The 12,405-nt window shown below is 46.6% G+C and overlaps 1 protein-coding gene across 4 annotated transcripts in view; it reads right to left on the reverse strand.

Moving 5' to 3' along the window:
- Positions 1-11: 11 nt before the first annotated feature.
- The window catches only part of LOC120898171 (nose resistant to fluoxetine protein 6), a 78,786-nt gene continuing 66,392 nt past the window's right edge, over positions 12-12,405 (reverse strand). For 3 of the 4 annotated variants that reach the window (XM_040303648.1, XM_040303647.1, XM_040303645.1), the window contains 11 exons: positions 11,253-11,446; positions 10,957-11,177; positions 10,456-10,748; positions 9,843-9,922; positions 8,729-8,827; positions 8,285-8,628; positions 7,737-7,931; positions 7,324-7,493; positions 7,037-7,213; positions 1,529-1,725; positions 12-1,204 (listed from right to left, as the gene is read on the reverse strand). In XM_040303648.1, the coding sequence (XP_040159582.1) occupies positions 1,088-1,204; positions 1,529-1,725; positions 7,037-7,213; positions 7,324-7,493; positions 7,737-7,931; positions 8,285-8,628; positions 8,729-8,827; positions 9,843-9,922; positions 10,456-10,748; positions 10,957-11,177; positions 11,253-11,390 (2,031 nt within the window). In that variant the 5' untranslated portion in view covers positions 11,391-11,446 and the 3' untranslated portion in view covers positions 12-1,087. Of the gene's footprint in view, positions 1,205-1,528; positions 1,726-6,570; positions 6,935-7,036; positions 7,214-7,323; positions 7,494-7,736; positions 7,932-8,284; positions 8,629-8,728; positions 8,828-9,842; positions 9,923-10,455; positions 10,749-10,956; positions 11,178-11,252; positions 11,447-12,405 lie in introns of those variants that run through there. The other variant, XM_040303646.1, reaches the window with a different exon arrangement.

The following is a 12,405-nucleotide window of genomic DNA, read 5'->3' on the forward strand; positions in this document are numbered from 1 at the left end:
AAACACAAAAATATTTTGTTGAAAAGGTTGTTTATTGTTACCGTTACTCTACAGCTTACATCACACATAAAAACTATCCAATGAAACATTCTAACCTAAACGTAACGTGTTAGTTGGTATTGTACGCACCGGGATGGTCTGCACTTGTCCTGGAACACACTAAAACACGGTGTGGTAGTCACACATTTACAATGTCAATTACCAATGGCGCATGGTTTGGCGCAACACACAACAGCAATAACAACGCAAAATTCACGTCTCCAATTCCAATTCCAATCGGAACACAATTTGCACGTTACGCATGTTATTTTCCCCCCCTTTACGGCCCACTTCCGCGTGTCAACAGCTATCTGTTTTCCGATGCCATTGTTTTGGTGAGCAGAAGTATGGATTGATACGATTAAAAGTTTGTTCGGGGAAAAAAGGAAACACAGAACACAGAAAGCGCCATAAATAAACAGCCAAATTAAAGATGGCAACAAACACATAAACAAGACGCACGGGGAGGGTAAAGAAGGTCGAGACTGGCGCGGGGCAGGATTGGAGCAAGCGAAACGATGTACAAAGCAAAAAAAACACAAATTTTCCCGATCAGTCTTTGACACGCGCCTCCGTAAAATACACTCAACGCAGGAGATGATGGTGCTAGGTCGCTGATGATGTTGATGATGATGATGTGTATGCTGATGATGATGATGGCGAGCTTGAAATACCGATCACATGCCGCAGAAGTGTTTCCTCTCTCGATTGCACACGATAGCAATTTTTCCAACCACGCACCATCACACCACGGCTATCTCTCTCTCTCTCTCACTCTTTTCCCGGCTCCCACCACACGCGCTCTCGAGCGACTCACTTTCTCCATGGTCGACTGCGATTGGTTTTTATGTTTTCCAGCTACCCCGGGTCGCGATTTGGGCACACGCGGCCGCTTCTTGAGATGACCGTGAAAACTGTACTCCAGCTAAATAGGGTCAGTTTGTTTGAGTGGACACGCGCGTCACGCGTACGCGTGCGATTGGATTTTCGGTCTGTCTATTTGTCTGTCTGTCGGTGTCTGCGAGTCTTTCATTTGGGAAAGACTGTTTCACTGTGCTTTCTGGAAGAACAGCTTTAACAGCTTAATGACTGGCGCTTCGAACATTAGTGACATTCCGAACGCGATCAGAAACGAGATGACCGCATTACCGAAGAAGGCCGTGATCTGGAGATAAAATGACATTGAACAAGAAAAAGAAAAAAACACCCGAAAATGTGGACAGAGAGAGAGAGAATGAGAGAAAATGAGTGGGAGAAAAACATGATTAAAATCGTGGGCATTCGAAAGGGGTTGGGAGGAGGTCATCCTCTAAGCACGAAACAATAGAATTGAAAAGCAATCAATTTTGAACGGGTGACCGGAAAATTGTATCCCACTGGATGATTGGTTTGGGAGTGAAATTTGGAATTTTCAGTAACCCTGCTCCCCTTTTTTTGAGACTATCAATTGGGAGGGGGGGGGGTGGTGAGATGGCATTGGGTTACTTACGATGATGACGTGCTGCAGGTGCATCGGTGCCTCGAGCTGGAACGAGGTAGCCATCATGACGACCGGATGGATCAGGTAGGTGCAGTAAGCGAGCCGGCTCAGCGGGAAGAACCCCCGGTACGAGAGGAGCCCGTTCACAAAGGGCGAGTAGCCCCAGCAGCAGGACAGCGTGATCCACATCAGCGCCAATCCCCAGGCTGTGGGAAAATGGAGAACAGCGTTTCCACCGAAACGTTTACCATCATCATTGCGAGCGCATGGAAAAGGGAAGATGCTTTTGGTCAAAAATCGATTTATACAAGAGTTTGCAGTGGGTGGGGGATGGTGGCGGTGTGTGCCTTGCTGTGTGCGGGTACGCCTTGCAAACACCGATAGCAAAGCGCGGCGATTCAATTATTGATTTTTCCGTCAACGATAATAAACAAACTTAAAATGCGTGTACGAACGAGCTGCTCAGCGATGTTCGTTTTGCTTGCCAGCAGGGACCGGCAAGGACAATGGAACAACTTTCCGAGCAAGAGGGTTCGCTGCCATCGCAACCAAGATGCGAGAAGCGGCAAGAGGACGGTCTCCCAACCACCAACCGATTACTTGATTACTGCAGCTGTTACACATGAATAATTCGAAAGCGGTTGAAATTAATGCGATTACATTTCGGGAGAGTCGCATATCGATCGGTTGGAACTGCTTGGGCAGCAGCAAGCAGCAGCAACAATGCCATTTCCGGAAGCGGAAACTGAATCGGTAGTTTTGCTAACAAACCGTGTTTGCCTGAAGTGGGGCCGATCAAGCACCGCTTGGATGGATGGAAAAGTTTTGGACGCGAATCTTGAATGTCATGCAACTTTTGCAACTTTGTCAAGAACCTTTGGCGAGTAACAAACAAGCTAATGTTTGCCTTTCGCCATCGTACAGCAGAGCTGGCCCAACTTTGCCATACAGAGGTGAACATTTTTCCCTGGCGCTAACAGTATATCTCAATCAAAACTTTTCCCTTTCACCTCCACAAGGTAATACTACTTTCGAGAATGATTCCAATCCCCCCGGCACAGGGGACACGGGTACAACGGGCAACGACATTACTTCAACATTCGTGGAACAACAGAAAAGTGGAATGTCAAAGCCAGAAACCCCCCCTGATGCAATACAATCCGGATTGCCGGTGACTAATTAACCGTCCCTGCTGGGACACTCCTCCAGAACAGCCAGCGCCCAAACTTCATCGTGGTCACGTTCAATTAAGACACCATCAAATCCAGAGAAAAGGGAAAACCAACAAACCGAACCGGGAGACGTCCCCAGGTGTTAGTTTGCCCCATATCTCACGGGTGCTTCTTCGTCCGCCTCCATGTGGTTACGCATTGGAAAGCTGCGTTGGAACGGTTCCAGGAGCCTATCGAGCGGGCACAGGAGGAAATGTGATGATGATGGTAATTGTTTTTTCGCCATTTTCTCTCCCTCCAACACTCAACGCTCAAGAGCGGCAAGGCGACAATTGTTTTCTTTGACGTCGCTAACGGTGTGGCTGTGGTGGCGCGTAGTAGGCTGACAGGTCGCAGCAAATTGAATTCTTTCGGATTGGGTCAACGGTAATTGTGGATGGCTTTTTAACGTTTTGTTTGGGTTTCTCCTTTTACTCTCCGCACCCAAATTTAGAAAATGGAAATTTATTGTATTGCCCTGCGCAAGGCGTGTACGCGCGCAAGGGGTGGAAAACTAACTTGCACCAGTAACGGTGCAAGTGAAGATGTTTTCAATTCAAAGCATGAATAGCTTTCGACGACGGGGAGAAGGGGGGGGGGATTGATAAGGTTCCCATCAACCCCAAGGTCTTGTGCCAAGTTGGAAAGCTCAACCTACCAACTTTCAGCTGACGGGACACATTTCTTCATCGTCTTCGGAGCTCGTGTTTTGATAGAAGCCATTGAAAGATGTCTATCGTCGAATCGAATCCAAGCAACCAGGTCCTTCCGGAAAATGGAATGGAGCGTTACTTTGTGCTTCTGTATTGGTGTATTTTTAAACAGGGAACGGAGTCTCTTTTTTTGACACATAGGTAAATGAATAATAGAGATGATAGGGTAGCTTCGAAACTTACAAGAAAGTGTTTCAGCAAAAGGCGTTACTTACAATCCACGCCAACACTTTAAGACTGGCAGAAAGTATGTGAAATCTCCTATTGTTTTTGCCATTTTTAACAAGTACTGTCCGATAAGTTGTCAATAATGCACTACAAAGCCCGAGCTTATTGCTCTCTCTCTCTCTTTATCTCTCCTTCCCTCTACATCCAATCTGGGAAGAGAAACTCACTGTACTGAACTATCACACACACTCACCATAATGTCTCCATTGCTTTTCTAGGGTTTTCTTGATGTTACCCATCTCTATCCCACCCAACAACGTCAGCTCGATTTCCCAACCTTCCAGAATGAAAGTCATCATCACGCTTCTTCGCATTCCTCAACCCCTTTGGCCGTGCGGCAGCGATACAGCGTGTGTACTGCTGCCCTACACTTTTGCACTTATGGTCATCATCAATCGTTTCAAATTGAACAGTGCACACACGCGCGCACAGGCCCTTGGGAGTTTCCAGAGGGGGACGAAATTTTACCCAAGGAAATGGTCAGACTAATGCCAGATAGCCGTTTTTGACGAATCAAATCGATCGGAAACGGAACGAAGATTCACTTTTTCCCCTACCGCTTCCTCGGATTCCATTCCACACTACCTCACTTCGGTTCGGTTTGGCTTTCTTCTGCTGGGGATGATGATCCACTCTTCCCCTTCCGTCCCTTCCGTAACGTTGACCCCAGCCTCACCGGGCCGGATCCAGCAACGAAGGTGTACAATTTTGAGCAGCACTTCAATTAGTCGATTCGGTCGCTTCTAATGTCAGCTTGTCGAAGGTAGGAAGGTAGGACGGACGGGCGTTGCTCAAAGCTTTTCCCTTTTTTATTTTTTTTTTCTTTTTTTGAATCACGACAAGGAAAGCGAAAACGCACCACACTGGAAGTGACCACCCCCGTCCTATCCCCGACACCTACCCGTTGTTGAATGTTGAGAGTAAAGTGTATGCTTCATAGCTCGTAGAGGAAACGCCGAGAAGAGAGGGTCGACGTATAGCTTTAAATAAGTTACTGAAGGAAATTGAACATCAACTCGAGCGAGAGTACAGTCATGGGAAGGGAAACGTCCGGATGCACTTCGACTTGAAGCATTTTGGTTTCATTCACCGACTTTTCCACTGTACATTTTGGCAACACAAATCAGTGTCAACAAGCTCTCCAGCTCATGGTACATGCGTCCACACACCGCACGAATGTTGGCGACTCTTGGCGGTTGAGTGGTTCGAAGAAGGCATCGGGTAGGTTTTTTCCCCAGTTTCGGACGATTTCACACAAAAAAAAGGAATGCACAGGTAATTTCTAGTTGCTGTACCGAAAATTTTCTCCTACCAGCCATTTCACACTTCCTGAGGGTTCGGAGTGGCCTCCCTGCACCCACCAACACGGTACGCCAGCATCCATCAGCGTTTGAAGTGCAAATTATCATCATTTGTATCGCCACTCGAATCCACCTGGCTTCAGCTTACACACGAAGCGTCTTCCGAGAGACGACGCGTTGGATGCTTTGTTTCTGCTGAAAGGCAACAGGAAGGAATAGGAAGCAGAGAAGCTTTTTCTTTTTGCTTCTTTGTCTCCGGTGGACCCGTGATGGATAATGAGCCTTCACTCCACAGCGAAGTGTGACTGCTGGCTCACGATTGTTCGCTGGTGTCCAATATCCAGCCCGTCCAACTATTCACCCTTTTGAACGCACACTAGCGCGGACGCCAGGAACAGCGGACGGCAACATTTGCATTTCAATGGTAAGCGCGGACGGTAAAGAGTTTCATTAGAACAGAAAGCTGAAGTTGTTGGAATGTGCGCTACTGCGACGGACGCGCTTTTGCCATTCCCGTAGGGAGAAGAGGGCTCGATTTGCCCTCTGGCGGAACAGTTCACGGATTGTCATCCAAACTGGCACAAATCTCGGGAGAAAACACCGCAATGATGTGCGCTGTTCTATGTGAAGGAGAACTTTAACACCCCCTCGCACCGGGATGAATGATGAATATTCTCGGGAACAATTGAAAGCTGTGCTCAATGTTGTCGCTGATTACGGTGGCCAACTTTTTGCGTACGCTCGTTAACAATGTTCATGATAGAAATGTGCTTTGAAACAATGTTCACAGCGGCACGAGACGGCTACTGTTGTGTGACATTCTGACAACTAGTGGATTTAATTTAACTCTCCCCGACGTGTCGTTTTGGACTCATTACCACACATTTTCCATTTTCCATTTTCTGGTATGTGTTGTGCCGATAAAAATCCACAACACCTAATTATTTATTCATCAAGCCAATGTGGAAATGAAACATGAAGCTTATTATTCGACTGATTTTAATAACATCTCACCCCTCTCTGCAGGCTGGTATCGAAATCGACTTGTAAGCCAATCAGGTTTGACCGACACACAAGTCAACTCCTGTGCTACATTACTCAATATATGGATTATAAATTAATGATCGATAACACCAGCACAGATTCGCTACCGGAGTATGTTTCATTTGTTAAGTGTGTGTGTGTGTGTGTGAGGTTTCAATACCTCTGCAAAAACGAGTAGACACAGTGGACAACATGTTTTTCTGTGTTTTTTAATAATTAACCGCTTCCATCAATCAATGTAACTCCAGGCATAACTCATTTTCCATGATTGCATCATTCTGCCCTGTTTAAATGTCAGCCAACAATGATGAACTACATTAGCGCTTTTACAGCGGATTATTTTTTTTTTAAATTTAGGAGCTCATTCCTTTCTTATATTATGATTAAAAGAGAAGTGAAAATGAGGTGTTGGATGTAGTAATTTTTTTTCTACAGCAAACCAGTTTATAAACCAATTTAAACCAATATAAAGCAAACGAAGAGATTTTTTATGTGATTATGATTTTTTCAAATGATTCACAAGCTTTTTCAAAACATTAAATCCTTGATTTTCCCATTTTCCCCACGGTCTTATGCATAGAGTTATAGGAAAACAATGAAAAGAGATGTAAAGAGATTTTAATTCAATGAGAGACAATATGTTTAAATTGGGAAATTAAATTACTTTTCGTTTGATGCATAAAATAAAATGTGGAAATGCGTCTTATAAAACCACTTGAACATCAAAATTTCAAAAAAATAACCGACAACAAACAGATAGAGGCAAGTAAAAAACAGTAGATAATTTCAAAATATGACCTCGATTACTTGGTGAGTAACTGCCGCTGTAACTTGTAAAAGAATGTACTGTGGCACTTTTCTGAGATGCATTCCGATGCCAAATTTACGGAAACCTTTCAACCCTTCAAACGATTACGCCTTCGCACATGCCACAATAGCAGCATTTAAAAAAAAGCAACAAAGCCATGATAGTTACACATTGCGACTTTCCACTTCGACTCCAAAATGTGTCTCACTTACCCGTGTGTCCAACGCTGACATACCAAGCCGTCCAGTGTACGCTTAGCTCACCATTCCACACGCCAAAGATCAGCGCAATCAGCGTCCCGGTAGAAATGGTCCACAGCAGCAGCCGCAACGGTGGCACGATCCTCGGTGCATTTGGACGCCGGTGTAAAATGTAGCCCGTTATCATGCCTGTCAATGGGGGGGGGGGAGAGTTCGGAACGGCCAAACCGGCACGGCAGAACATTAGCTTGTCATCGGATGTAAAAGGTCGGGTGACCGAAGCTGGACAGCAAACTCACCGACGATGTACGGTCCGATACGCTGCCACGGTTTGTCGTACAGAATGTCGAACGATTCGAACGGATCCGCCACCTTGTACGTGTAGCGATAGTGCAGCGAGAAGTAGATCGACAGCAGCCACGAACCGCCCAGGCACAGGAACAGCAGACCGGCGGCGAGGCGGAAATTTCTACACGCCGTAGACGTAGAAAGAAAGGCAATAGCAGAGACATGAAGGCACAAAAATAGGTCCATTCAATCGTCAAGTGCACCCAGTTCTGTCGCGCCAAAAGGTGGACCAGCAGTGGACGGAACGGTGGATCGCGAGGGCGCGTTCCAAAAATAGGCACAAAACCTGCCGCAGGCCGTAGTGGTACGAGGCAGCAGCAGCAGCATTCCACTGCCGGCGGCAAGGTGCGTGGTGCTTGCTTACCTGGAGGAAATCATCAGCAGCACGATCGCGATGACGTAGAACTGCATATCGTTCGCCAGGTACCAGGACCAGATCATGCACATCTCAGTGAACGGGAACCAGTTGTTGACGTAGAGAATGTTGCGCCACCAGAACCGATCGCAGGTAATGTGATCGATGATGCCGGGCGTGAATACGGATCGATCGTACGTCCATCTGGAAACAGGGGAACGAAAGGAAATCATCAGCCATCGACGAGCTTTTACACGTGTTCTGCACGGGCTCGTTGGTTGAAAAGCGAAGACAACAACGGTCTCCCCAATGGCCTTTCGTGCGAGGGCGACTGCACGCTATCTGGAGCGTAGACGATCGAAGCCCTGCTGACCCAATGCCCGGGAGGATTAAGACATTTTGGTCGGCTGGGGAATTGGATCGTCATTACCATGACAGGCGGATGCATAAAGGGAAAATGGCTGCCCGAAGCCTGCTCTGCAGCGAAACCGAAATAACCACAATCCAAAAGGGAAGGAGGAACCGGAACGGGGTTGAAACAAGAGGACTAAACCTACTTTAGGATGATTTCGTTCGTCACAATCGTAAACCAGTAGACGGGAGTTAGCCGCAGGTAACGGTATAAGATCGAAAGGCCAGCTTTACGCGTCGCTCCCCCAAGGGTTGCATCTCGATGCGCACCGCCCGTCGATGGTTCACGGGTCCCGGTACCGGCGGCAGCAGCTGGGCTGGTCCGATCCTCCGCCTGCTTGCCCGTGGTCGGTTGGCCCGATTTCGACACCGATTTCAGATACAGGTACACGATCAACAGGCCGCTAATGAAGAAGAACGTGTCGACCGAGAAGGATGCATTGCCGACGAGCTGATACAGGAAGGAACGTTCTGCAATCTTGCGCCCGAACTGGAATCAGAGACAGAAACGCAATTAGGTATTAGGTTCTGCTCTCGGTATGGTCGGTAACAGAGATTTGATTCCGCTGTTATGCAGCATTGATACTTACTCGATTTTCCGACACGGCAAACAGCTGCAGGTAGGTGTGGACGAGCACGGTCCACAGCAGCGAGTAGAGCCGCAAACCATGCACACACGTCAGCGAATCCTAATGCGAAAGATGGATACATACGATGAACATTTCTAGCTTTCAAAAAAAAGGGACACCTCCGTGGAATGTCCGAACCATGCTTTTCAATCGATTACGGTGCGGGTTCGCCTACCATGGCCTTTATCAGGGGTGGTTGCTGCCCCAGGGGTATCATTTATATTCGAAAACCAACCGATTCTACGAGTACATTCGATTGATTGCCTTTTCCGAAGAAACAAAACGGTTTTTATTATCGAAATGGTCCATCAATGGGTCTCGGTGTACCATTCGTCACTGGGTGCCGCCGTTAGGGTGGAAATGGGTCCAAAATGGGAGCAGGAGAAAAGAAAAGTGAAACGACCGAAAACTGGCCGTCTTCAGCATGGGTCAGCATTAATGACCAACCAGGTTCGGACCAAAAGGTTGTGGGCAGCATCAGCAGCAGCAGCACACAAATCAAGCATTGAACGATTCGTGGTACACACCGAGCATGGATGTAACATTTGCATCATCCTGATCCGCCCCGCAGCATAATGTTCGTCTCGTTCGTCTAGCGAGCAGAGGGCAGAAGCTATTCATCCCATTTCTAACCGACATGAAGCTCGTGCTGCACCCCACCGATCAATAGGGGTGCGGTATTGATCGGATTTACGCAGCGCTTTGGTTCGACTACCAATCATTCATCAGCTGTATATTGACCGCTCTCACACAAACAAACACACACACACACACACACACACAAAGCTTTAAATCTCGTTTGATTCTGTTTGCACAGCGCCTCGTCGTAATGGAATTAGCATTCCAGTAAGGATCCATGAAAGATTCTATCCGCTTTCGCTTTTGCTGCTGGCAAGACAATTGCTCCTGCCGCTTCTTGCACAATCAACTCCGATGGCAGAATGGCCAGTCGGGTAAGTGAGGGCTCGTTGTACGCTTGCTGCTCTCGCACGGGCGTATCCGTTACTGTGCTTCCTTCGCACTACATTTCATTCCATTTAGGTGACACACGGTCGCAGCATTCAGTTAGCCTTACCTCGTTGGCACGTTCCACCGACAGGATGGAGGCCGCATTCGGTCCCACGTCGAAGCAGGCCAGGATGTCGTGCAGTGAGACTGTGTGAAAACAACAAAGAAAAGAAGAGCTATGAAATATCCAACGGCATGTAACGGTGCAACGATGGAACTACAGTGCGAACTTCAATGCTCCTCCTGTTACGTAACCTTTGCCATCAGAGGCTAAATCATTGGTAGAAAAAAAAGTATAGCTGTGGCATTCACTTCTCTGAATTAAATATTTAACGAATATTTTTTTGTATTTTTGGCATTATTTTCTATTCCTTGTTGTTGTTCGATAGTAAACAGATTGTTAGAGCAGGGAAAAAAACTTTAATTTGAATTAGTTAATTTAATTGTGTTTCCATTGAAAGGTCGCACAAACAGCGCGCTCCAAAGCTCGAGAAAAGTTACTAAACTAAACTGCAAGCTCTTCAACTTCCGTCTGTTACGATACCGGCTGAGCACGTACAACTTAGTTTCCCAAAACTTTTGCTCACTAGCCTAAAACCAACCAAACTACAGCACCCGTACACACACTCCCCGGGGGGCGTTCGATCGGCTCATATAACATCACTTGTACAAGCACTTACATCGTGTTCCCTTGCGATCCTTGTACAGCACGCCGTCCGCAGCAGCCGGTGCCTGCTGCCCAATACCGCCCGCCACATTGTTGTTGCTTTCCACGTTGATTTTGTGCATCTCGAGCGCATCTCCCATGCGGCCACCGCCGTCACCGCGCTCCCGCTTGATGTGGTGGTTCCCCTCGGCCCCAAGCGGCGGACCGTGCGCCTTCTTCGAGTACCGTGCTGCCTTCGGCTTTCCATCCACACCGGTACCGCAGGACGCGTACACTATGACCGCGCCCATCACCGTTAGGACCGTGCTGAAAATAGGCAACTTAATTATTAATGAAATTTATTACTGCTTTAGCACCGCCCCAGCCGTGCGTGCGTCTATGCTTGCCGCACATCCGAATCATGGCGGTCTGTATAGCGCCGTATCACCGTGCTCGTCGCACCCGGGGAAACATCCCGGTCCCAGGCATGGTTACGATATTAATAGACATTGAAAGGCACAATATAGTTACGTACAACAGTGCAAACACTTTCGGATCGCTCCACAGATTGTAGCTGCCAGGGACGGGACGCACGTGGGCGATGGTGAGCGCGCTCACAGCAGTCCCGCCGGTAGCCACCACGTTAAGGGTGCTGTTGTTCAGCAGGCTCAGCATTGGATCGCTGCGCAGCAGCTCCGAGATGTCGTCTATCGTGCAGGACTTGGGCAGACACTGGCCCAGCAGGATCGAGCTGGACTGAAACGAGCACGAAACGCGCATTACGCACAACAGCAACAAAACATGGCTACATGTCCGGTATGGAGGGTTTACCTGTGCGGAGAGCAACCGTTCGAGCTGGACCGAAATTTTGGCGACAAAAAACCGCATCTCGAGCTGGCGGGCGCCCGGTGGCATCGGGGTGAGCCGCAGCACACGGTTCACCTCGTCGCAGAACGTGAGCGAACCCATCCAGAACTCGTTGCCGAAGAAGTACTGCCCACCGTACCGGCCGCTGGAATCGCTCGCTGTTAGGGAAGGGAATGATAAGGAATGGGATAATAATTATAATTAATTGGTTTTCAAAGATAATAACAAAACTCAGCGAAAAGATTACATAATGATAGAATGCTCTATAGAGGTGGTTTGGGCCATTATTTACTTTCAAGGTGTGGTACATCTTCTGCTTCTTATCTAGCGAAACAATCAAGGTCGGTAATAGCTTGCCAAAGCAGCATATATTTTATAATTCAGATAACATAGAATAATATGAAAAAAACTGCTTAAGTTGTATTGTAACACATGATGTAGTTAAAATTAATATTTAAACATAGAGCCTCGTGATAATCCACGGAAACGAGTTACCGGCTTTCGCCTTATAATATTCAAATATACTCTCAGATGAGCACTGAAATCTTTCATCAAGGGCCATTTGAGGTACGTAAGTATGGTATATATAAGTTGTGTACATATATTATTAAAAATACAATCAACACGTTTATATCGAAAATAACCGTAAAATGATGACAAATAAATTTGAAAGCATAAGACTCATTCAAATTTCTTGCATTTTTCTTTATTTACCTTAATACACCACGTCTAAATTAAATTTGTCATCTTTGTGTGGTTATTATTACGATTATTGCACATTTTCCCTACATTGTATGCACTCTTGAAATTAACATCTAAAAAATGTTGATTAATCAAACCGTTGCATAGCATAAAAACTTCAGTATTTGCTTGCTTGTATTTTTTATAAAAACCAGTGAAAATTAAAGAGATGGGATGTCTACATGAAAAATCAGAATCGCTCGTGCAAATCTTGCATTGTAATGATTCACTTTAATAAACGATCTCTGTGTTTTCGCAATCAATATTGAGATAGAGCCTTTCAACACCAATTTCTAGCCGATTAGCTACACTTGACACAACCAAATTAGAAACAGCTCAATTACATGATAATCATCTGCATTTATTGCTCATTTTG

Source organism: Anopheles arabiensis, chromosome 2 (genome assembly GCF_016920715.1).
Source record: "Anopheles arabiensis isolate DONGOLA chromosome 2, AaraD3, whole genome shotgun sequence".
NCBI classification, from domain to species: Eukaryota; Metazoa; Arthropoda; class Insecta; order Diptera; family Culicidae; genus Anopheles; species Anopheles arabiensis.